This window comes from Anomaloglossus baeobatrachus, chromosome 6 (assembly GCF_048569485.1).
Source record: "Anomaloglossus baeobatrachus isolate aAnoBae1 chromosome 6, aAnoBae1.hap1, whole genome shotgun sequence".
NCBI lineage: Eukaryota > Metazoa > Chordata > Amphibia > Anura > Aromobatidae > Anomaloglossus > Anomaloglossus baeobatrachus.
The window spans coordinates 363,219,573-363,246,525 of record NC_134358.1 but is presented as its reverse complement, the minus strand read 5'-3'; the positions used below and the strand labels follow the sequence as shown (position 1 = coordinate 363,246,525).

At 44.5% G+C, this 26,953-nt stretch overlaps 1 protein-coding gene across 4 annotated transcripts in view; it reads left to right on the top strand.

The window, feature by feature from the left end:
- The window catches only part of UPP1 (uridine phosphorylase 1), a 178,422-nt gene that overhangs the window by 94,196 nt on the left and 57,273 nt on the right, over positions 1-26,953 (top strand). For 3 of the 4 annotated variants that reach the window (XM_075316557.1, XM_075316560.1, XM_075316558.1), the window contains exons 3-5: positions 4,305-4,425; positions 4,683-4,841; positions 25,666-25,780. In XM_075316557.1, coding sequence (XP_075172672.1) covers positions 4,305-4,425; positions 4,683-4,841; positions 25,666-25,780 — 395 coding nt within the window. Of the gene's footprint in view, positions 1-4,304; positions 4,426-4,682; positions 4,842-25,665; positions 25,781-26,953 lie in introns of those variants that run through there. The other variant, XM_075316559.1, reaches the window with a different exon arrangement.

Below are 26,953 nucleotides of genomic sequence, written 5' to 3'. Positions count from 1 at the left end.
TCTTCCACAATCTCTTCATAGTTGTCTGCTTTCTTATTCCCTAGAAAATGCTGCACCACATTACAAAATGCATTCCAAGCTCTTTCTTCTGTCTCATTCATTGATGTGATAAAATTTGGGTCTCTCATAAGTGTTCTTATTTGAGGTCCATCAAATATTCCAGCCTTTTTCTTCTCTTCACTAAGACCAGGAAAAATTGAACATATATAGTTAAAGCATTCTCCACTGTGATTGAGAGCTTTGACGAACTGCTTCATCAATCCAAGTTTTATGTGCAAGGGAGGAGAGACATTGTTCGTCCTATCCACTAGAGGATCATGGATGACATTCTTATTGCCAGATGCCAAACTCTGTCGCTGAGGCCATTCAGTTTTCACCCAATGCTCTGCTGTAGCTCTACTGTCCCAGTAACACAGAAAACAAGGGTGTTATGTGTACCCTCCTTGCAGACCCAAAAGAAAGTTAACCATTTTCAAATTAACACAAATTAACCACCCATGAACATTATATTGTAACCGCTCTAGAACAATCTTGATGTTTTTATATTCTTCTTTAAGTTTTACAGAATGACCTATTGGTACAGAGCTATACTTATTTCCATTGTGTAACAGAACACATTTTAAACTTCTGGAACTATCCATAAAAAGCTTCCAATCCCTTGAATCATATGCTGGAAGTCCCATAAAGAAAAGTAGCCCTTTAACATCAGTACAATAAACAAGCTGGCCATCTGAATGGAAGTACTTACGCAGTTCTGCTTCCCTGTTACGATAAAATGAGACACTTGTTCCGGGTTTCAACATTCGATTCTCTTGTAGTCTTCAAGCCAATAGTTCAGCAGACTCTTTTGGTAGATAAAGATTTCTAACCAGATCATTCAAAGCAGACTGAGTAAACAGAATTGGTTTGTCACAATCTTCATCACATGACTGAAAAATATCTGGACTGTCTTCTTCATCAGTATAACAATGTGAGGAGAGATCTGTGTCAACGTTTTCTGGAAGCGCAGTAATTTTTGGAACAGGTATGTCTCCACTATGGGCAACTGGTCGAATAGCTGAAGGGATACTCGGGTATTGCAACTATTGCTTGTTTTTCTTATTTAAACCTTTTACATCGACAAGGCAGTCTTCTAAATGATTGCTTGGTTCTCTCCAAACCATAGGAACTCCAAACTGAAGTTTAGCATTCTTTCCTTGAAACCATGATTTCAAGCTCTCAATACAGGTTTTGCACAATTTGTGAGGAGCCCAATGCTTGTCTTGGTCTCCATGTTTTACTTTGAAGTACGCAAAATACACCCTCTTAGCAAAGTCAGTAATGTTGCGCCTCTGAGTCTTCATAGTAAAGTTTCCACAGATGTAACAAAAAATATTTGGATCATTTGAGCACTGTCTTCTGCGAGATGGAGAGGCCATTGTTAGATCATCAAAATATCCTGCAGAGAAATACAAGATAAAAGTTGTTATCTACCTGAGTTGTTCATTGAATTTCTGCCCCCCCCCCCACACCTTAGGTATTGATTCACAAACAAAAAAAAACAAACAGAAAAACAGCAGGATAAAAACAATAAATATCAAAATTCATTGAAAATTTCAATACATAAAAGGGTACCTGCACATGACTGTTGTGTACGTTGAAAACTGTTTGTTTACTTATCATAACAAATGGGAATTATGCATGTTTGACGACATGGACTCTCATGGGTTAAAGTTTCTTAACATTCAGCCAGACAGCATGATAGATTGTCTATAGACGGGGGATAAGTCCCTCATTGTTTTTACAAGACTCTTGTTGTCTCAATGTAATTGTGTTGGCCACTCAAAGCCAGACGTATGGTTCTCCAGACTTTTCCAGTAACCATTGTATTGTAGTTGTGTATTGCTAATGTGATTACCTTAGTAGCCATTGTCGAGTCTGTGACTTGCAGACTTCATGTAGATATCTTCAGTCTTTCTATGCACATCATTTAAATGAACATTGTCCATGCAGCTTGAGATTCATCCAATGGGAGAGGCGATCTTGTCCAACCAATCGATGAGGACGCAGTGTATCCAAGTGGAAGACTGTGGCTATAAAAGGGATTTCTTTAAGCCACCAGGTGGTTGTTGATGGATACTGATGGATCCAGTCTAAGCTCTTTGGAGCTGACTAGAGGATCAGGATATCTTATGGCTTCAATCTAGGGACTCCGGTTCCGGTTGGAGACCATATCCACAGCCTAGGGATTTCGACTCCGGCTGCCAGGATTGTAACATCATACAGGACTATCTAAGGAGGACACTCAGGTTGGGACAGTTTAGTCACCTGGAGCAGACTTTGCAGACCTCAGCCAGCTTCCTAAATCTGGTGCTATTCCTTTCTCGGTGGGTGCCCGCCAAAAGCGGGGTGCTGCTGGTTTGGAGGAAGCGGCCCTGGAACCTCTGAGGCACGGACATTCTAAATCCCTGGTGAGCCAGCGGAAGGGTGAGACTCTGTTGCCTGTTACATTTGTGTGTTTTGCTGGTTATGTGTTATGTGCCGTTAATTGTTTGGGGATCCAATAAAGTCTAATTATTGTGGTTCCCTCACCCTGTGTTGTCTGAGTAGTGTTACGTCCACGGTTAAGGAGGCCGGCGTTCAGTTGGGATGAGCCCTGAGCCACGCTGTCTTTCTAAAGGTGGCGGGTTTTAGTGGACGAGAGCACCCACTGAGCTCCATGTCTCCACAGCATGTTCAAAGAAAACAAAGATATTCTCACATTTATTGGGAGACTAAATGAAAACTAAATTTACCTTAGTGAACCGTATAAACCGACACTTTTGATACACTACTTATATTTTTCATGGAATTCATGAAAATGGGATATAAACCTATAGCACAAAAACGTGATGTGATAGAGAAATTATAAGATCAGATTTGAATTCAACACCTTCAAATTAGTCTAAAACTGTTCTTAAAGTCCATGCCAGAATTTTTTTTTTTTGTAGACCAGTGTAAGGCATAAACAACATGCATAGTGTTACCAAAATATGAATTATTGATCTATGTGCATTTTTACAAATATTGTCAAACTCTACACAGAAATGGAACGAAATACCAATATATATAAATATAGAGCATAACAAGTATAAATGCACATGTAAAGATATACAATATATAATAATACGTAAATACTATAACATCATACATGAATTGATAGCAACAAAATTGTAGCCGGACACCACAGGAATGTCTGTCACCCATGACACACTTGTGACACTACCAACAATTAGTGAAGAACAGAAATGAGCGGACCTGTAGAAGTTCAGGTTCTGCTGGTCCAGCTGAACTTTTTTAAAGTTCAGTCTTTGAACCGGATTTGACCTGAACTTCATTTGAAGACACTAATTGGGCAGTTCAGGTCTCTGCTCAAATGCAGCCAGTCATAAAGTGAACACTTCCACTTTTTTAATTTTTTTTTTTGTTTGGTGCACACTCTACATCTGAATACGCTGTTCTTTACTCCAGTTTGAGCCGATCAAACACAGCAAGCGGCTCACACTGGGCCGAGAACAGTGCATAGCCGAGAGCAGCGATGCTCACGCAAGTGGTTTGCATTCGTAAAGCACCCAACTCCAAACCTGAACTTTGTTCTCTTGGAAAAGTCTGAGTTCGTTACGAACACCAAACTTTAAGTTCACTCTTCTCTAGTGAAGAAACATGCATAACCCAATAATGGACCTGGGCAAACATTCCTACAAAAGTGCAGGTTTGTCGGCTGACTGGATAGTTTATGTAGGCATATAAATCACACAACATGCTTGTAAATAGGGGATGCGCTGCCAACAACATGCATTCTTTATGGTGACTATTATCAATCGTTCTGTCTCATTACAATTCGTATTAGCCTGTTTAAAGCGGGCTATAAACACTGCCCACTGCCCATTGACAAATTGTCTCCAATGATTTGTGTCCTGCCTGCAGCTCCAGTGTTTCATGGAGCACTGCAGAGTTTTCAACTCAATACAACTCTATAAGAATCTCGTTCTGTCTCTCATAAACTTGCATTGAGAGCTTGTGATGTCACTTCTGGCCAGTCAGATGTTGTGATCACTAAATGGCGCCGAAGGACAAGAGCAACGCTGAAAAAAGCTTAAGTTAAAAGGACCACTCCAGCGCTGGAAAAAAAAACGCTGGAGTGATGCTTTTAGTGTGTCAACCCTTGGAACATATAAAGACAGGGTTTTGCCAACAGTTCATGAATAACTGTTATGTGCATAACATGATGCAATACCTTTATTACTTTTATTACCATCAGTTACTATTTCTGTTTTTTTTCATAGAGAGGAAGGGCACATTCACCTTTCTAACCCTCACCTAGAGAAAATAAAAGAAGACATATTGTACCACTTTGATCTCGGAACGAACACACATGATTTTCCAGCATTGTTTGGTGATGTTAAGGTAAGAAATGCTGAAAACATTTATGAATAAGTTAATGATCAAAAGTCTGGTTAAAAGTATTTTTTGGAATCACAATATTGGTGGCCTATCATAATGATGATTGAGGGTTTAGGTTTTGCCATCAATCAGCTGTTTGTCCGAATGCTGTGCACTACATTGTCTACATTTCTCTTTCTACCTACATACCATACTCATAGCTCTTGGGTATTCCAGCCTTGTCCTTTTCAGTCGAATAAGCTTTATTTTTCTCTTTACAGTTTGTATGTGTTGGAGGAAGTCCATGGAGGATGAAAGCATTCGCTCAGTACATTACTGGAGAATTGAAACTGGGAAACCCTGAAGACGAAATTGCCAATATATGTGCAGGAACAGACCGGTATGCCATGTACAAAGTAGGACCAGTATTAGCAATCAGTGTAAGTTGTTTCTATTAAAGAAGTGAACAATATATACAAATAAATGGATTATCTCCAATTATCGTTACATTTATTATTTATTGATTTGTGGAGGGGTGCACAACATTTTTTGGTTCAAATGCCAAATTGTGTTACTGAACCAATCCGATGGGCCGGAAAAAAAAATTAAAGGGTGCTTACATGAATACATCAGCAGAACCACCGGCAGTACATTAATACATTATCAAAAACAAGATTCAGTATTTGAGAGGGATTTGGATAGTTTCTGCTTTAAAAAATGTGTGTGAACGCAAGCTGACGCAATCCACAATTTGTGGAGCAGAAACTCAACAACATACTCCTCATAATCTCAAAACTAAATTTTGAAGATTTTTCACTTTTAACCTGAAGCACGTTTTGGATTGCTACATGACCAGCACCACCATAAGTACATGAATTAAGTGCCAGAGCCACCATCAGTACAGAAATACATCACCAAGCTTAGTACAGTGATCAATTGAATCAGCTCAGACTCCTATACATTTGTATCACGTGAACCTGCAACTCCCATTATGTTCTTAAAAATCGTAAGAAGATACTAGGAGTTTTTGCTATTTGCAGACCATACAGAAATCACAGTACTGATGGGACATAGGCAGTATCACAAATATACATTTACATCCAGGTACCTTATAGATGACATCTTTTCTGATTGAAGTCGTTGCCATCTCTTTTAGTCTCCATCCCTTTTGCCATAGTATAGGCGCCATGATGTGATCACTCCCACAGCTCATCTTTCCAGACTTCCCTTTTGTCCAGCCTTCAGCAGTCCTTAAAAATAAAAGTGTAATTATAACGTCCCTTAAATAAAAATATCTCACCCTCATTACCCCTCTCTGTACTATTCCCCTCACACTGCCCTTATCCATAATGCCCCCACACATCTTGCCCCTCTCCATAATATCCCTCAAACAATCTGCCCCTCTCCATAATGTCCACTACACACCTTGCCCCTCTCCATAATGTTTCCCACACATACTGCCCCTCTCCATATTGTGCGTCAATCACAATTTCCTACTTGTTAACTCATAAGGTGCCCTCATAGTAACACTGACCCCCCTCCTCCTGCAATAGGTAATTTATTCTTTGGCTCTTCCAGGAGAGCTTACGATTTCCAGATGAGTCCTCGCCTCCTGTATGCTGCGGTGCCAGCAACAGCAGTAGTGACCTCATCACACCACTGCATGTCGGGGCAGGGGCTGATGAGCACTGCTCTGCCCTTGTTCCAAGGCCGTTCCATTGTGCAACCTCATTTAAACAATTTCCCCAATTCCGATTATTGAATATTCTTGGATTTTCAGAGTTTATAGAATGGCACAGTTTAAGGTCACGTTCACATGTTCAGTATTTGGTGAGTTTTGTAACTCATTATTTGTAAGTCAAAACCAGGAATAGAACAGGCAGCGGAAACATTTTATAGAAGTTCATCACCACTTCTGCATTTTTCACCCGGTCCTGGTTTTGGCTACAAATACTGAGGTAAAATACTGATACAATACTGAACATGTGGACTAAAGGCCGCTTTACACGCTGCGATATCGGTACCGATATCTCTAGCGTGCGTACCCGCGCCCATCGTTTGTGCGACACTGGCATATCGCTGCCCGTGGCGCACAAAATCGCGCGGAGCCGTCACACATACCTACCTGCATAGCGACGTCGCTGTGACCGGCGTACCGCCTCCTTTCTAAGGGGGCGGTGCGTTCGGCGTCATAGCGACGTCACTAAACGGCCGCCCAATCAAAGCGGAGGGGCGGAGATGAGCGGGACAAACATCCCGCCCACCTCCTTCCTTCCTCATTGCTGGCGGGACGCAGGTAAGGAGAGGTTCCTCGTTCCTGCGGTGTCACACACAGCGATGTGTGCTGCCGCAGGAACGACGAAAACATCGCTGCTGCAGCAGCAACGATAATTAAGAATAGGGGGCCATGTAAACGATTACCGATTTTGAACGTTTTTGCAACAAATCAAAATCGCTAATAGCTGTCACACGCAACAACATCGCTAAAGCGGCCGGATGTGCGTCACAAATTCCGTGACCCCAACGACATCGCTTTAGCGATGTCGTAGTGTGTAAAGCGGCCTTTAGTCTGTATTCAAACAAAAACACTGCTATATTTTGAGATTATTCACTATCATATACTGCAGACATATACCACTGTATAGTCATACATTGGTATGCGTTGGCTATTATGCTCAATGTGAAAAAATTATACCACATCATATACTTTTTTGTAATGGCCCAATGTATAGGAAAGCACAGTCTGTTGCTTCTTCTTATATACAGCTCTGGCAAAAATTAAGAGACCACTGCAAAATTGTCAGTTTTTCTGATTTTTCTCTTTATAGTTATACAAGGGGCTGCAGATAAGTCTTTGGCTTTGTGATCTCCTTTTATTTCTATGGTAACAAATGTTACCTCATATGAAAGCCTTATGTGTCTAATATATGTTTTCAAAATTTTGTGTTTGTTGCTTATGGCAACAGTGTTCTACGCAAACAGGAAAACAAAATGGTGGCGTCTAATGCGATATTCACAGCAACTGAGAGCAGATGGGTGATAAAATTCTTTTTTCTGCAAGGAAAGTCCGCAAAGGATATTCATGGTGATATGTCGCAGACATTGGGGGATCAATGCCATTCATATTCCACAGTAAAGAACTGGGTTGCCCAATTTAAAACAGGCCACTTCAGCACCAAGGATGAGGAATGTCCTGGACGACTGAGTGGTTGTTGGTCTGCAGATTCTCAATGCTGTGCACAACCTCATACTTGAGAATCGACGAATTTCAGCAAAAGGAATAGCAGATAGCAGACATCATGGGGATTTCCTGTGAACGTGCTTGTGTCATTATCCATGAACATTTGGACTTGAGGAAAGTATCTGCAAAGTGGGTCCCCAAATGTTTGACAACAGATCAGAGAAGCATGTGAGTGAAAGCTTCCCGGTCCATTTGTAAGCGTATCCGGACTGATAAGAACTTCCTGGATTGACTAGTCACTATGGATGAGATCTGGATTTATTTGTATGACATTGAAAACAAGGAGCAGTCAAAAGCATGGAGGCACAGTAGTTCTCCTCATCCAAAGAAGTTCAGGGTGCAAAAATCAGCCACTAAGTGTCGCGCGTAAGGACTGCTATCCAAGAACAGGGGCTTCTCTGACCCTGTAAGCTAGCGAACCCTGACTTGCCCTCAAGCCACGGGTATGCTAGAAGGTAGCGAGGCATAACCCTCCGACCTCTCCTTGTCTCCTACACGGACCCTGGTCTAAAGACCTCCTTCCTGTTCAATGGTACAACTCCAGGGAACAGCACAAAAAAAAATAAAATAAAGAAAAACAACAAAATAACATCGCTTCTGCAAACTTCACATTGTTTGCAGAAGGCTACAGGAATTAGGAAATAACACGGCCAAACACACAGGCTGTCTCTATCAACTGTGGAGAGAAAATAACCAGCACTGTGTGAAGGATGCTGGAACCTTTTAAAGGTCCAGCCTAATAAATAACTTAGAGCACCTGATGGAATGCCTCTAAGCAGACTTGCAAAAGAAGCATTAACCCTTTAGGTGCTAAAAGGAAAAAACATCCAATTAAATGAGGGCGAGTCTCGCTGGAAAGAAACCAGCGTGACACTAAGGTGATGGCGTCTGTGTTCTGGGATAAAGAGGGTGTGCTGCTAGTGGACTACCTTCAAAAGGGTTCCACAATCAATGAAAGCTATTATATTGAATTTTTGGAGCAATTGAAGGCAGCTCTCAAGGCCAAAAGGTGCAGCAAGCTGTCCAAAGGAATCTTGTTTCTGCAAGACAATGCCTCCGCTCACAGTACACAAACGACCATAGAGAAACTGGCAGAGCTGGGCTTCCAGCTGGTTGATCACCCACCTTATTCATCAGATCTAATTCCCTCCGACTATCACCTGTTTCCAAATCTAAAGAGACATCTCAAGGGTACCAAATTTCACACCATTTCTGATGCCATGGCTGCTACAGATGCCTGGTTTGAGGCACAACTGAAATCCTTCTTTTTGGTAGGCTTACAAAACTTGGAATACCAATGTAAGAAGTGTGTTGACATCAGTGGAGAGTATGTGGAATAAATGTAAAGTTTCATCATCCTATCTTGTTTCTTTCTGGGTAAAGCCAAAGACTTATCAGCAGCGTCTCGTATATTTGAGTAAAATGTAAATTGTTCTTTTATTCTATAAACTACTGACAATATGTCTCCGAATTTCCAAGCAATAAATTTTGTATTTATATTCTGAAAATGAGAAATGATCAAAATAACAAAAAAATGCATTGCTTTTAGACTTAAAATAATGCAAAGAAAACAAGTTCATGATCATTTAGAAACAACAATACTAATAATGTTTTAACTCAGGAAGAGTTCAGAGTTTGCAACACCCGAATGTCAGTGTTGTAGGTAGATAGATACGGTGGTGCTATGGAGGACTCAGAGACACAATGATGATAAATAACAGTTTTGTTTATGCGTTTCAATTAACAATCATAACTCCTTACAGCTTATAGGCCACAACAGCCTGAACAATACAGTTAACAATCTATGCAGCTCAGAGAACGTCAAGTACCCGTAGGGAGGGTGAGGACTATATTCTCCGGCTATCTACTCCCTCCCTTAAATATTAATGGGGTTTACCCGGGAAGCGCTACTATGGATTGCGGTACGTGGTCTCTCCAAGAGTACAATCTTACAACCGCCACCTACCTTATATTCACAATTTACATAGGGTACCCGGCCAATTCTCCCCTTAAAGGGAACCTGTCACCTCAAATTTCGCTATTAAACTAAAAGAATCCCCTCCTACAGCTCCTGGGCTGCATTCTAGAAAGGTTCATCTTGCTACTGGCCCCCCTTTCAGACATAAATAAACACTTTATAAAATCTTACCTTTTGGTATGCTAATGAGGTTTTCTGGCCACGAGGGCGGGCTGTATTGCGTCCGTTATTCCCCCTCCCGCCGCTGTTCGCCGTCCCCTAGTGTTGATTGACAGATGACGCCGCCGCTCTCATGTTACTCAGTGATCCTGAAGTCTCACGCATGCCCAGTGGCAGTATCTCAGTGTTCGCCGTCCCCCAGTGTTGATTGACAGATGACGCCGCTGCTCTCATGTTACTCAATGCTCCTGAAGTCTCCTGCATGCCCAGTGGCAGTATCGCGGGACTGAGCACAGTTCAAATTGCAAGCGACGGTGATTGTATTGCTCAGGCGCAAGATTATAGGCGGGTACTTGAATGACGCTGGTGATGACAATGTCATCACTAGCGTCATCCAAGTACCCGCCCATAATCTCGCGCCTGCGCAATACGATCACCAGTGCTCGGAATTTGAACTGTGCTCAGTCCCGCGATAGTGCCACTGGGCATGCACGACATTATGGGCGGCTACTTGGATGACGCTAGTGGTGACATTGTCATCACCAGCGTCATTCAAGTAACCGCCCATAATCTCGCGCCTGTGCAATACAATCACCATTGCTCGCAATTTGAACTGTGCTCAGTCCCGCGATACTGCCACTGGGCATGCGCGAGACCTAAGCAGCACTGAGTAACATGAGAGCGGCGGCGTCATCTGTCAATCAACACTGGGGAACGGCGAACAGCGGCAGGAGGGGGTATAACGGACGCAATATAGCCCGCCCTCGTGGCCAGAAAACCTCATTAGCATACCAAAAGATAAGATTTTATAAAGTGTTTATTTAGGTCTGAAAGGGGGGCCAGTAGCAAGATGAACCTTTCTAGAATGCAGCCCAGGAGCTGCAGGAGTGGATTCTTTTAGTTTAATAGCAAAATTTCAGGTGACAGGTTCCCTTTAAGTCCCTCTGCAGAAAACACTTAACACTATATACAGTATATATATTCATACTTTTATATAATTAGTTTATCTTTCGCTGCCTCCGGGCAGAGGGAGGAATCAGAAAGAAAACATTCAAACAATTTTAGTCCTATGCCATGGGTAAAACACAGATTCACTTTATATACCTTCTGGATTAATGCTTATACGTCTTCATTTAGCACAGTCCTTTCTCTGTAAACAACTCTTTAACAGTAGTCTTTTTTTTTAAGGAGTCTTTGCTTTAAGTAAGTCTGTCCCTATCTAACTATCAACACACATTGACCGGTCTCTCAATAGTTATAACTCACAGACTTCTTTCGATGTCTTTTGCCACACAGATACAGTACTCAGGGTTAATTCACAGGAGGCCAGTCTGTTATCCCAAGATGGCGTATCTCTCTTTGGAGGCCAGTCTGTTATCCCAAGGTGGCAGATCTCTCTTTCTTCTCACAATATTCACTCTGCTTCTTGTTTATTTAAACCATGAGTTAAACACTTCTTTCCTTAAGGTACCGTCACACTAAGCGACGCTCCAGCGATCCCACCAGCAACCTGACCTGGCAGGGATCGCTGGAGCATCGCTACACGGGTTGCTGGTGAGCTGTCAAACAGACAGATCTCACCAGCAACCAGTGACCAGCCCCCAGCCAGCAGCGACGCGTGGAAGCGATGCTGCGCTAGGTAACTAAGGTAAATATCGGGTAACCAACCCGATATTTACCTTGGTTACCAGCGCACACCGCTTAGTGCTGGCTCCCTGCACTCCTAGCCAGAGTACACATCGGGTTAATTACCCGATGTGAAGTCTGGCTATGTGTGGAAGGAGCAGGGAGCCGGCACTGACAGCATGAGAGCGGCGGACGCTGGTAACGAAGGTAAATATCGGGTAACCAAGGAAAGGGCTTCTTGGTTACCCGATATTTACCTTTGTTACCAGCGTCCGCAGAAGGCGGCTCCCTGCCCACTGCACATTCAGTTGTTGCTCTCTCGCTGTCACACACAGCGATGTGTGCTTCACAGCGGGAGAGCAACAACTAAAAAATGGTCCAGGACATTCAGCAACAACCAGCGACCTCACAGCAGGGGCCAGGTTGTTGGTGGATGTCACACACAGCAACATCGCTAGTAACATCGCTGTTGCGTCACAGAAGTCGTGCCTCAGCAGCGATGTTGCTAGCGATGTTGCTTAGTGAGACGTGGCCTTATGTTCAGCATCTCCTTTATGACGGAGCAATAAAAATCCTACTGTGGAGACAGATCAGCAGCCATTCCCTTTTCTCAAAAGAAAGCAACCGAGCCCACAGTACCACACTCTCCTCTCCTTAACAGCTCCAGCATACGCACGAACGTCACTCGCCCCACCTGCCACACTATTTTAAAAATTAACTGTGCACAGTCATACTCTACAGTGACACCCGGTGGCTATTCAAATCATAGCACAGATATACACCACTATATGTATGTCTTCCACCCTGTTACACTCCACCCCACTTAAGATTTGGCATCCCCGCAAATCATTTTCTATACTCTATGTGCAATACATACTCTTCAGGGTTGTATCGTATCCGGGGAACACCCAGCTGTACTCCTCTCTGACCTCCTTAAGCCAGGACCAGCTGTACTTGAGGGGGCGATTGCCATGTCTGGCGGCATGACGACACTTGGGGACAGTTCTGGAACAACCGGAATCTGCAATGCAGGACCTTGGTCATCTGAGGACACGTTACTGAAATCATCACAGCAGTCACACACAGGTTTATTCGGTTGACCCGTGACTGGTGGGTCAGACGAAATAGGTGGGCATAGGAGCGCGTCGGAGACGCACTTCTTCAACCAGTTCCGATGCATTGTACGTCGAGGTCCGACACATCCCTGAGGAATCACGGTGTACACACTTACCCCCTGCAAGTGGCCCGTCCACAACCGTGTACGGCGTAGGCTCCAACCGATCATCCAACTTTCCACCTGGGCGGGTAACCCGTACAAGTACTCTATTACCCACCTGAAACTCCTCTCTATATACCCGTCCACGGTCTTGATGGGGATTGTCCTGTATCCATGCCCCCACCAACAGGTGGATTTCCCATAACTTCCTTTGTTGGTTCTGAACCCACTCACTAGCTGTGCGATATTCAGGTTCTCCAGGTACTGAAAGTTCAGTTCCTGGACTTCTCTTCCCGGTCGCCCAAACATCATCATATATGGGGCAAACCCGGTGGTGCCATGGACCTGATTGTTGTAGGCCCACACCAGTTCAGGGAGGAATTCAGTCCACCTCGTCTTCTGCTGGTGTTCCAGCGTCCTCAGCATCTGCAGCTGTGTACGATTGAATCGTTCACAGACCCCATTCCCCTGTGGATGATAGGGGGTTGTCCGTGATTGTTGAATTCCGTACACCTGGAGTAACTCTCTCATGAGCTTACCCTGAAAGCAGGCTCCCTGATCCGAGTATATTCACTGAGGACACCTGTAGATCGGGATGAAATGTCTGCAGATTGCTTCCGTGGCGTATTCAGTAGTCTGATCTTTGGTGGGAAGACCACAGCAAATTTTGTGAAGTGATCAGTCATTACTAGACACGAGTGATACCCACTCTGGGAATACCCAGTCGTCAGGTAATCTATCATTAACATCTCCAGCGAGTCAGACGTCACAATGGTTTGAACAGGAGCCCTTTGTTCGGGAGACTTATTTAACTCACAGGGTCGGCACTTAGCGCACACCTGCCTTACTATTTCTTCTAGGCCGGAAGCGTACACAAATCGGTGCAACCAACGATAAGTTTTCTCAGGTCCAAAGTGCGGACCCTGGGTATGTGCCTCATGCGCGATATCAGAGACTATCGAGGATGGGATTGACACCTGCCATCGATACTCTAACTCCATTTTTAAGTAGACCCAGCGATACAACACTCCCTCTACAATTACTAATCTGTCCCACTGTTGTAGCAGTTTCTGCCCCTCTGAACTCAGTCAGGCTCTAACCTTCTTTTCAGGCCAAATTTTCCGATCCAACCACCCTTTTATTCGTGACAACTCGGGATCCGCAACTTGCAGGTCAGCCCACTCTTGATGGGTTTTTCCCAACAATCTCATGGGTCCGGTTACCACCCCACTTAAACGTGCCAGGTCTACAAACACAATTAATCGCATCAGGTCAGGAATTTCAGTATCCTCAAGGTCTTCATCTACCTCATGCTCTGGTACACCTCGCGTCACCCGTGACAGGGCATCTGCATTTGAGTTCTTCTTGCCGGACCGGAACCGAATACGGTAATTAAACTGGGACATTCGCGCCATCTGTGACGACACAGACTTTTTCAATGTGTGTCGTGGGTTAAATTTCTTACATTAGCCAGACGTATTGTTCTTCTGTGTGTTAACTCATGCTTGCTAAACTATTGTTTCTGCCAGACCCTTCTGAGCATTCATTGTAATGTAGTTTTGTATTGCTAATCTAATGTAAATTACCTCAGTGGCCATTGCCTAGTTGTGGATTGCAGACTACATGTAAATATCCTCAGTCTTTCTGTCCACATCATTTAACTGAACATTATCCATGCAGCTTGAAATTCATCCAATAAGAGAAGCAACCTTGTACAACCAACCCGATAAAGGCACAGTATATCCTAAGGGAAGGCTATGGCTATAGAAGGGGACTTCATGGAGTCACCAGGGGTTGTGCATGGATGTTGCATGATCCAGTCTAAGCTCTTTGGAGCTGGCTAGGGGATCAGAACCAGGATGCCTTGTGGACTCGGTCTAGGGACTTTGGCTCCGACTAGAGGATCACTTGGCTACATGGCTTCAATCTAGGGACTCCGATTCCAATTGGAGACCATAACCACAGTCTAGGGATTTCGACTCGGCTGCCAGGATTATATCACATCATCATACCAGAGACTACTTAAGGAAGAAACCCAGGTTGGGACAATTTGGTCACCTGGCTACAGATTTTGCAGACCTCAGCCAGCTTCCTAAATCTGGCGTTATTCCATTCTCGGTGGGTGCCCGCCGAAAGCGGGGTGCTGCTGGATTGGAGTAAGTAGCCTTGGAAGCTCTGAGGCACAGACATTCTAAATCCCTGGTGAGCCAGCAGAAGGGTGAGAAACTGTTGCCTGTTACATTTGTGTGTTTTGCTGGTTATGTGCTATGTGCCGTTAATTGTTTGGGGATCCAATAAAGTCTTAATATTGTGATTCCCTCACCCTGTGTTGTCTGAGTAGTGTTCTGCCCACGGTTAAGGAGGTCGGGCGTTCAGTTGGGATGAGCCCTGGGCCATGCTGTCTTTCTAAAGGCGGCTGGGCCAGCGGACGAGAGCACCCACTGACCCCCGTGTCTCCACAATTGGCTCTGTTGGTAAACCTTTGTCTTGCTGGGGCTTCTGTGGTGTAATGAGTTAGTCCAGCACAGGAGTCTTGAGGTTGTTTGGATCCATGGTTGAGGAATATCCTGGGATTGGTGGGCCTAGCGTGCCTCCAGCTGGGTTGGTTGGCTGTAAATTTGTCAGCCAATTGCGCTGCTTGCTCTGGGGTATCGGGCTTCCTGTCAGTTACCCATTCTCGGATTTCCGGGTCTATCTTCTCCAGCAGCTGTTCGAGCACCATCACATCCCGGAGGGCAGCAACGGAGTGGGCAACCCGACCATTAAGCCAGCGGTTACAGTGTCGTCGGAGTTGACTGCCAAATTCGACGTACGAGACACCCTGGTGAAACATAGTCCGGAACTTAGTCTCTTGAGGGTTATGGTGAAAAGGGCCAATAAAGTGTCCTTAATAATTCCGTTGTCCAGGCAGTCCTGAGGCCCAAGTGATCGACCGCCTCCTGGGCCCGGAGAGGCAAGCTTGTCCACAGGTATTTGGACCACTCAGCTGTGGGCACCTGGTGCATACGCATTAGCACCTCAAAGTTTTGCAAGTGTTCATCTATCTCAGTGCTGGAATCATTAAACACTGGCACATTCTGTAACGAAGATGACTTCCTTGGTGGTAGTCTATCCTGGAGGTAGGTGCTGGTGGTAAGGAAATTGGAACGCCCAACACAAATTGCAGAACACTAGCCCACTCTTCCCTTGAAGCTTCAGGCCCCAATGCAGTCAACAATTCCTTGACTCGGTCTGCTTGGGTTTGGTTTGTTTCCAGACTGTCACTGGATCTAGGATGAGACACACGGTTTACATCCTCTGATACCACATCGGCGGTGTCCTCATCATCCTCTGCATCATTCTGGGTCTCCCAATAGACCAATTTCCGGATCAAGTCCGACCGAGTGTCAGTGTTCCTGTATTCAATCTTTTACATCTGGCACAGATCCTGTAGCATCCATTTACTGCTGCAGTCGTAACTCCTCTCCGGTCCTTGTCCCATGGCTGAGCTGGTAGGGTTGGACTTGGCAGCGTCTGAAACATGAATGCCTCCCCTATGGCCTGCTGGGTATGCTCCTGTGCCTCCCTGGTTGTTGAGCCCTGGACGGTGTCCGCAAACACCAGTCCTCTGCAGCTCCCCTGGATAAACCAGGCTGAGTAGTATCCCACTGCTGCCACCAATTGTGGAGACACGGGGGTTAGTTGGTGCTCTCATCCGCTGGTCCAGCCGCCTTTAGAAAGACAGCATGGCCCAGGGTTCATCCCAACTGAACGCCCGACCTCCTTAACCATGGGTGGAACACTACTCAGACAACACAGGGTGAGGGAATCACAATATTAAGACTTTATTGGATCCTCAAACAATTAACGGCATATGGCACATAACCAGCAAAACCACAGAATGTAACTGGCAACAGTTTCTCACTCTTCCGCTGGCTCACCAGGGATTAGAATGTCTGTGCCTCAGAGCTTCCAGGGCAACTTACTCCAAACCAGCAGCACCCCGCTTTCAACGGGCACCCACCGAGAATGGAATAACGCCAGATTCAGCGTTTTCTTAAGCATTCTCTGCTTCAAAAATGATACAGGTACGTCAGCTTTAAAAGAGGCGGTGTGCGCAGTTCAGCCTCCTCTGATCAAGATTACCGGAGCATCTTCTTCTTAACACTTTCACATTGCTGACAGTTATCACTAATTAAGGTGAAACACTAGACTGACATCAGAAATACTGTAGCTGTCATACAAGCATCCCTCATCATGGCATAAAAAGACATAAATAAATACTCTAGCTGTTGCCCAGTTCAATCACAGTTTTAGCCTAAATTTGGAGTGCAAAATGGCCGTGATAAAAATGTGTCCACGTCTATATGACTGTCAACTGCAGGATCTACTGGACATATGTAAGGCTACTTTCACACTATGTTTTTTTAACATGCGTCCTGAAAGTTTTTTTGCTGCAAAAGCGGATCCAGTGCAAATACGATTTAATTTCAATGCATTTGCAATGGACGTGCGTCAACATGCGTTGACATGCATTTGCGTGTAGTATAGTGAGGATCCAGCGAGTTGCAGCATTTGAACATTTTTCAAAAACGCTGGATCCTGACTATACCGCACGCAAACGCATGTGAACGGTGGCATGCTGATAGACAGGATCCTGTTGGGCAGAAACCAGCCTTTCTCTGTCGGTCTCTCTGTATCTCTCTCTGTCTGTCGGTCTCTGTCTGTGGTCTCTGTCTGTCCTTCTCTCTTTCTCGGTTTATCTCTCACTGTCGGTGGGTCTCTCTCTCTCTCAGTCTCTGTCTGTCTCTCCCTTTCTCCCCCCCTCTCTTATACTCACCGATCACTGACCGTTCACGGGGGCGGCGCTGCACAGCTGTCACACTGCTCTGGCGGCTTTTCTGTTGAACATGCCGGCTGCTCATTATTCCATCTCGTATTCCCTGCTTTCCCCGCCCACTGGTGCCTATGATTGGTTGCAGTCAGACACGCCCCCACGCTAAATGACAGCTGTCTCACTGCAACCAATCACAGCCACCGGTGGGCGAGTCTATATCGTGCAGTAAAATAAATAAATAAATAATTAAAAAAACCAACGTGCGGGCCAGCGGACGAGAGCACCCACTGACCCTTGTGTCTCCACACCATCCATCGCTGTTCTAATGCTCCCAGTTTGGTGTTCTCAAGATGTGCCAGCGGATTGTTGTCCATCATTACTAGAACTACTGACCCTGCTAGATATTCAACAAATTTCTCGGTCATTGCCCGCACCAGAGCCAACAACTCAAGTTTGAACAAGGTATAGTTATTAGGGTTGCGCTCAGTATACCATAGAGACCGACTGGCATACGCGACAACCCTCTCTCGTCCCTCTTGCTCTTGGGCTAGTACCGCTCCCAGTCCATGCTGACTTCCATCTGTATATAAGGTAAAGGGACGGTCGAAGCGAGCATATTCCAACAGAGGTGCCTGTATGAGAGCGGCCCGGATCTGGTCAAATGCCCGTCGTTGTCGATCGGTCCATTGGATAGGACAATTTCTGGGGCCGTGAGAGGTCCCACTCAATAACTCATTCAACGGCTCAGACACCTTAGCAAAATCCTTCACAAACCGGCGATAGTATCCGACCAGACCAAGGAAAACCCGCACGTCCCTCATGGTTTTAGGGGTAGGCCACTGCTGGATAGCCTCTATCTTACTCGGCTGGGCGCACACCTTCCGCTGATACATGTCCAAAATATTCGATTCGAGTCTGAAACAAGCGACATTTTTTTGGTTTGATCTTGAGTCCATTGTCTCTTAGCCGATGTAACACTTGTCGGAGCTTTTTCAGGTGATCTTCAAATGAATGTCCAAATATAATTACATCATCTAGGTATACCAACACAGATTCGAAGTTGTAATCGCCTAGACAGTACCCCATCAGTCATTAGTAAGCCCGAAGGGCATCCGGATGAACTCATAGAGTCCCATCGGTAGGATAAAAGCTGTCTTATCACGATCCCTAGCCGCCATGGGTACCTGCCAATAGCCACTGGCCAGGTCTAGTGTGGAGAAATACTTTGCCTTTCCCAGGGAGGACAGGGACTCTTCAATCCTTGGCAACTGATAGGAATCACGCACAGTTTGTGCATTCAGCTTACGGTAATCAACACAAAACCGTATAGACCCATCTTTTTTTCGAACCAGTACAACTGGTGCAGCCCAGGGACTCTGGCTCGGGCGGATCACGCCATTATCCAGCATTTGTGCTAGCATGCCCTTGACCTCCTGTTAGAGATTCGGGGAATCTGACGATCTCCGATATGTATCTCGTGCTCGATCACTTTCGTGCAGCCGAAGTCTTCATCACTTCTGGAAAAAGCAGACTGATACTCTGGTATTTTTGTTACGGTGTCAACTGGGTCGTGTCCATTCTCATCAGCTCCATGATCTTTTCACCATTCCACATGGGCGTGGGTGGCTTTTCTGCCGCCGCTTGTATTGATAGGGTCCAAGCAGTCTGGCGGTCCGCACTCAATGTGAACTGTCTGTTGTGAAGAATTTTATCACCGCACACATACACCGACCAGTTTTGAGCCCTCCACCAAGGTCACTTCACGTTTCTGCAGATTCAGACATCTCACCAGTACCCTTCCATTTTGTACCGTGGCCAGCGTCCTGGCGATCATAGGGCCTTTCATACCTTCAGACTGTTCCACTAGCTCCAGGATTACTTCTACACCCTTCAATTTCCTATGGGTCCCCACCGGCTGTAACACCAGCTTCTCTTGTCCTGGAGTGATGGTGATAGCGGGGCCACGGTGGATGTACACTGCTCCCACTGCTTTTCCTCCTGCTAAATTTTTCTGTATGCCACACGAATGGACCACCTGCTTTAGGGCCCTCTGTGTGCCCTTGTGAGTTGTCACTCTTTTCCAGTATCCTGGATCAGCATGTGCAAAATCAGCATGTGCAAACAACAGGGAATCCAGTTCCCTCAGGATGTTCATCCCTAGAACCACTGGGAGATTTGGCCTTGCCTGTGTCTTCACGAGTATCACTCCCTTCGTTCCCAGTTCCTGTCCGCACAGCCACACTTTCATCCATACGATGCCTGCTACTGGGATATCCTCATTGTTAGCCGCTTTCAGTTGCAACAGGTGCTCCGACTCCAGCTTAGCAACCTCCTTGAAGTGTGTCTGGAAGTATTCCACCGGCATAGTCGTCACCTCTGACCCAGTGTCTACCAGACACATAATTTTCTTCCCGGCAAACTGTACCTCCAGTGCAGGGCTTTCCGCGATCAGATCCTTCGTGCATGGTTCGGGCATTGGTTCTAGGTTTTGCCTCGCTGTATGCCCGGTTACAGCGAGGGCCTCCCTTTTACTGCTGAAGTTCCTTCAGTCCTTCCCCTACGGCATTCTCGTTGTATCCGCGGCCCCAACATTGTACAGACCTTCTCATCCCACTTCTTGTCGATTCTGATCTGGGACCGGCCGCTGTCCCTCGTAGTACATAGCGCCGCATCTGCATCTCTCCCCCAGAAGGCGACTCTTCTCTGAGCATGGCAGTATAGGAGTCCATCGGGGCTGGGTAGATTGGAGGTATCCCCTGAACCCGCATCTGTTGCATGTGTTCCGCCAGGCCCTCCACAGTCCTCTGCAAAGCTGTTAACTGTACTTGTACGGGGCCTGGACTCGATTCTCTTGAATCAGCCATCTGCAGGTGGCTCCACTTTGGGGCAGGCTTTACCTTCAGGGTCCACACCACTGCCTCCTCTTGTATTTCTGCGTAGGTGGCGCCAGGGGTATTTCTCGCTTTTAACAGCAGCTCGCTCCTTAACGGTTCACTTTGGATCCCCTCAATAAACTGATCTCGTAGTATACGATCAACCTTGGCCTCAGCGCCCACCGTTACATTAGACTTTTTCTTAATCTCCTGGTGTAATTTTTCCAAGACGATGCCATATTGAATTAAGCTTTCTCCACTTCTCTGAGTCCGAGCGAAGAACTGCACTCGTAGCTGTCCGGCCACTGCAAAATGGTTGAAAGCCTTTTCTAAAATCTGAATTATTTCATCCACCGTCTTTCGCTGATCTTCTGGTTTCAACAGAACAACCTTGCATCCCCCTCCAAAGCATTCAATGCAACCTCGGGCTGTAGTTTGGTGTGTACACTGTGCAAGGCAATGGCATTCTTCAGTCGGCCCACCCAATCACTGAACAATAAATTATACCCATCAAACTTAGCCAGGTGGTTCAGCAGCGCACCTGTGGCGGAGCACCCTATTAGTCTCTCACTGTTATTCACAAGGAGAAGGGGGATTGAAGTACTATAGAGGTTGCTGCGACGTTCTCTGCTTGTTCAGAGTTATCCATAGCGAACACCGTATCCTGCCGACTACGCCAAGTTTGTAACACCCGAATGTCAGTGTTATAGGTAGATAGATACGGTGGTGCTATGGAGGACTCAGAGACACAATGATGATAAATAACAGTTTTGCTTTATGTATTTCAATTAACAATCATAACTCCTTACAGCTTATAGGCCACAACAGCCTGAACAATATAGTTAACAATCTATGCAGCTCAGAGAACGTCAAGTACCGGCCCGTATGGAGGGTGAGGACTATATTCTCCGGCTATCTAGTCCCTCCATTAAATATTAATGGGGTTTACCTGGGATGAGCTACTACGGGTTGCGGTACGTGGTCTCTCCAAGAGTACAATCTTACAACCGCCACCCCCCTTATATTCACAATTTACATAGGGTACCTGGCCAATTCTCCCATTAAGTCCCTCTGCAGAAAACACTTAACACTGTATACAATATATATATTCGTACTTTTATATAATTACTTTATCTTTTGCTGCCTCCGGGCAGTGGGAGGAATCAGAAAGAAAACAGTCAAACAGTCCTTTCTCTGTAAACAACTCTTTAACAGTAGTCTTTTTTTTAAGGAGTCATGCTCTAACTAACTGTCTCTATCTAACTATTAACACACATTGACCGGTCTCTCAATAGTTATAACTCACAGACTTCTTTCGATGTCTTTTGCCACACAGATACAGCACTCAGGGTTAATTCGCAGGAGGCCAGTCTGTTATCTCAAGATGGCGTATCTCTCTTTGGAGGCCAGTCTCTTGCATGTTATCCCAACATGGCGTATCTCTCTTTGGAGGCCAGTCTGTTATTCCAAGATGGCGGATCTCTCTTTCTTCTGAAAATATTCACTCTGTTTCTTGTTTATTTAAACCATGAGTTAAACACTTCATTCCTTAGTTCAGCATCTCCTTTATGACGGAACAATAAAAATCCTGCTGTGGAGATAGATCAGCAGTCATTCCCTTTTCTCAAAAGAAAGCAACTGATCCCACAGGACCACGCTCTCCTCTCCTTAACAGTTCCAGCATACGCACGCATGTCACTCGTCCAACTGCCACACTATTTTAAAAATTAACTCTGCACAGTCGTGCTCTACAGTGACACCCGGTGGCCATTCAAATCATAGCACAGATTTACTCCACTATATGTATGTCTTCCACCCTGTTACAAAATCAGTATTTTGGGGATTAACCATGATTTTTAATCACAGCTTTCATGCGTCTTGGCATGCTTTCCATCAGTCTTTCACACTGCTTTTGGGTGACCTTATGCCACTCTGGGCATAAGGTATAAATCAAGCCACATAGAAGGTTATGCTGGAAAAACAGTTTCTTCCTTCTGCTCAGGCAATATTCCCCAACTCTGAGGACTGTTTTTTTTCCAGCAGGACAATGCGCAATGCCACAGCTAGGTCAATCAATGTGTGGATGAAGAACCACCACATCAAAACCCTGTCATGGCAAGCCCAATTTTCAGACCTGAACCGCATTGAAAATTGGAATGTAATCAAGAGGTAAATGGATAGGCACAAGGCATCAAAGAAGAACTGCTTACATTTTTGCACCAGGAGTGTCATAAGGTCACCCAAAACCAGTCTGAAAGACTGGTGGAAAGCATGCCAAGGCGCATGAAAGCTGTGATTAAAAATCATGGTTATTCCACAAAATATTGATTTCTGAACTCTTCCTGAGGTGAAACATTATTAGTATTGTTGTTTCTATAGTATATAGAATAAATAGTATATAGAATAAAAAAACAACTTACATTTTACTGAATAATATTCCTATAAAGAGAAAAATCCGAAAAACTGTCAATTTTTCTTAATTTTTACCAGAGCATTATAATTATATATATATATATATATATATATATATATATATATATATATATATATATATATATATACAGATCTTTATCCACGTTGATGCCATATTCTAACCACTGTTTTACAAGTCAGTTGGGGTATGGTTTACATTTTAGTACAGTTAGGTCCAGAAATATTTGTTGGACAGTGACACAATTTTCGCGAGTTGGGCTCTGCATGCCACCACATTGGATTTGAAATGAAACCTCTACAACAGAATTCAAGTGCAGATTGTAACGTTTAATTTGAAGGTTTGAACAAAAATATCTGATAAAAATTGTAGGAATTGTACACATTTCTTTACAAACACTCCACATTTTAGGAGGTCAAAAGTAATTGGACAAATAAACCAAACCCAAACAAAATATTTTTATTTTCAATATTTTGTTGCGAATCCTTTGGAGGCAATCACTGCCTTAAGTCTGGAACCCATGGACATCACCAAACGCTGGGTTTCCTCCTTCTTAATGCTTTGCCAGGCCTTTACAGCCGCAGCCTTCAGGTCTTGCTTGTTTGTGGGTCTTTCCGTCTTAAGTCTGGATTTGAGCAAGTGAAATGCATGCTCAATTGGGTTAAGATCTGGTGATTGACTTGGCCATTGCAGAATGTTCCACTTTTTTGCACTCATGAACTCCTGGGTAGCTTTGGCTGTATGCTTGGGGTCATTGTCCATCTGTACTATGAAGCGCCGTCCGATCAACTTTGCGGCATTTGGCTGAATCTGGGCTGAAAGTATATCCCGGTACACTTCAGAATTCATCCGGCTACTCTTGTCTGCTGTTATGTCATCAATAAACACAAGTGACCCAGTGCCATTGAAAGCCATGCATGCCCATGCCATCACGTTGCCTCCACCATGTTTTACAGAGGATGTGGTGTGCCTTGGATCATGTGCCGTTCCCTTTCTTCTCCAAACTTTTTTCTTCCCATCATTCTGGTACAGGTTGATCTTTGTCTCATCTGTCCATAGAATATTTTTCCAGAACTGAGTTGGCTTCATGGGGTGTTTTTCAGCAAATTTAACTCTGGCCTGTCTATTTTTGGAATTGATGAATGGTTTGCATCTAGATGTGAATCTTTTGTATTTACTTTCATGGAGTCTTCTCTTTACTGTTGACTTAGAGACAGATGCACCTACTTCACTGAGAGTGTTCTGGACTTCAGTTGATGTTGTGAACGGGTTCTTCTTCACCAAAGAAAGTATGCGGCGATCATCCACCACTGTTGTCATCCGTGGACGCCCAGGCCTTTTTGAGTTCCCAAGCTCACCAGTCAATTCCTTTTTTCTCAGAATGTACCCGACTGTTGATTTTGCTACTCCAAGCATGTCTGCTATCTCTCTGATGGATTTTTTCTTTTTTTTCAGCCTCAGGATGTTCTGCTTCACCTCAATTGAGAGTTCTTTAGACCGCATGTTGTCTGGTCACAGCAACAGCTTCCAAATGCAAAACCACACACCTGTAATCAACCCCAGACCTTTTAACTACTTCATTGAATAAAGGGTTAACGAGGGAGACGCCTTCAGAGTTAATTGCAGCCCTTAGAGTCCCTTGTCCAATTACTTTTGGTCCCTTGAAAAAGAGGAGGCTATGCATTACAGAGCTATGATTCCTAAACCCTTTCTCTGATTTGGATGTGAAAACTCTCATATTGCAGCTGGGAGTGTGCACTTTCAGCCCATATTATATATATAATTGTATTTCTGAACATGTTTTTGTAAACAGCTAAAATAACAAAACTTGTGTCACTGTCCAAATATTTCTGGACCTAACTGTATATGATTCACACACTAGCATTTTAGGGTGGCAATGCTAAAATCATGGATCCATATCTCTCCTTCCTTTCTATAACAGCTCATTGCTTTGGCTAAAATAAGGTGGTCCTGAGCAAGCCTTCCATTACCTCCATGTGCCTAAAAGAGAACCAGTTGATCCAGATATATTTATTCTAGTAAATATTTGCATTATCCATGAAATAACATGAACTCTGTGTTGTGTCATTCCTCCACTATTCCTTCTGAAAATATATGACTACATTGGGTGGTTTCATTCCTTTTGTCAAACTGGGCTTGTCATGACACCCTCTAAATCTGTCTTGTTCATTCTCACTGTATAGTACTCTGTAGGGAAGGATGCCTTTTCGACAAGACGAATGGTAATATCAAGTGACCTTAGAAAAATAAAAAGGATTGTGCACCGCACTGCTTACCTATACTGGAGGTAGTGTGATGTTCCTGTCCCAAACACAGTTCAGTGTGAAGTTTCCTTGATTACATCCATGTGCTTTCAGATGTCACAGCAAAGCATTTTGTCTAATCTTGATGGATCCAGCAAAGTCCCTTACCGAGGTGCTATTGCCCAATTTAAACAAGTATATTCATAGAACAAAAGGAGACAGGGCAGCACTCACCGATAACCTGGGACTATTTTATTTTTCAATGCTGACAGGTGAGACGGACATGAGGGAATGCATTCCCTCATGTCCGTCTCACCTGTCAGCATTGAAAAATAAAATAGTCCCAGGATATCGGTGAGTGCTGCCCTGTCTCCTTTTGTTCTATTAATATCAAGTGACCGATTTAGCTTAGAGTTACATTTATGGTATACCTTGTCGCAAGAAATCCAAACCTGCTTGACTTCTTTCATATTGCGGGTCATGATGACACCACATCCACTTTTATCATGGTGAAATGTAGTATGGCCATACTGCAATAGGACTATAGAAAAGAGTTTTTTAATGTAAACATGATGGAAATTAAAAAATAATGATTTTGCTTTTTCATGTATTCAATTTTATATAAACAACTTTTGTTTTAACACAGCACTTTTTTTTCAGCATGGCATGGGCATTCCATCTATTTCTATAATGCTTCATGAACTGATCAAATTACTGTATCATTCGAAATGTACTGAAGTCACTGTTATTCGCATTGGCACATCAGGAGGTATAGGTAAAACCACATTTCTAATTATTTTAAAATGCTCACTCTGAGTGCATGGAAGACATGTAAGTTTAGCAATGAATGTGATACAGAGGAACACATTGTAATGTGAAGACAGTTTATGCAGTAAAAATATAAACTATATACTTAAATAAGCACTCATGTTAGTATTTTTGTTCATTAAATGTGCATACATGTGTATGATGTGTACTGTGAGTGTATAAATATACTCACCCACCGCTGCTCTCTTCAGAATCCAGCACCGCTCTGCATTGTAAGCGTCCGTCTTCCCCGGCAGTGCAATTTAGCCAACTCAATGGATTGTGGTCAGTGAGGACTGTGAACTCATTGCCATAGAGGTAGGGCTGCAATTTTTTCAGGGCCCAGACTATGGCCAGGCATTCTTTTTCTATGGTGGCATAAGCCCTCTCTCGGTCCAACAGTTTCCGGGAGAGGTAAGCTATCGCATGTTCCTCACCATTATCCCCCACTTGGCCAAGTACAGCTCCTAGTCCTGTGTCCGATGCGTCTGTTTGGATGATGAACCTGCGACGCTAGTCAGGAGCAGTCAGGACTGGGCTCTGGGCCAGCCAGTCTTTCAATTGTAGGAACGCAGTTTCACATTCTGGGGTCCAGAAAAGGATACGGGTATATCTTTTGGTTTTGAGGTCAGTGAGCGGTTTTGCTACGGTACGTACTGTAATTGGGGTTAAACTTTCGATAATAGTTTGCAGTTCCTAGGAACGCGCGGACCTGTTTTTGGTTGACCGGGCGTGGCTACTGTATAGTGGCTTCTACTTTTGCAGTTTCGGGACGAATGCACCCACTTCCCACCCGATGTCCCAGGTATAGCACTTCGGCCATCCCCATTTGGCATTTGTCAGGTCGGATAGTAAGCTGGGCTTTGGCTTCCCTCTGCAGCACCTGGGACACATGCTGAAGACGCTCTTCCAAAGTCACTGAAGATAGCCATGTCATCCAAATAGGCCTGGGCATACCCCTGACATCCCTCCAGTAAATGGTCTACCATCCTCTGGAAAATAGCCGGGGTGTTTTTCATCCCAAAAGGCATGCTGGTAAACTCAGATAGGCCAAAAGGGTTATGAAGGTCGATTTCCCTTGAGCCTCTTTTGTGAGTGGGAACTGCCAGTATCGCTTGCTCAAATCGAGGGTAGATATAAA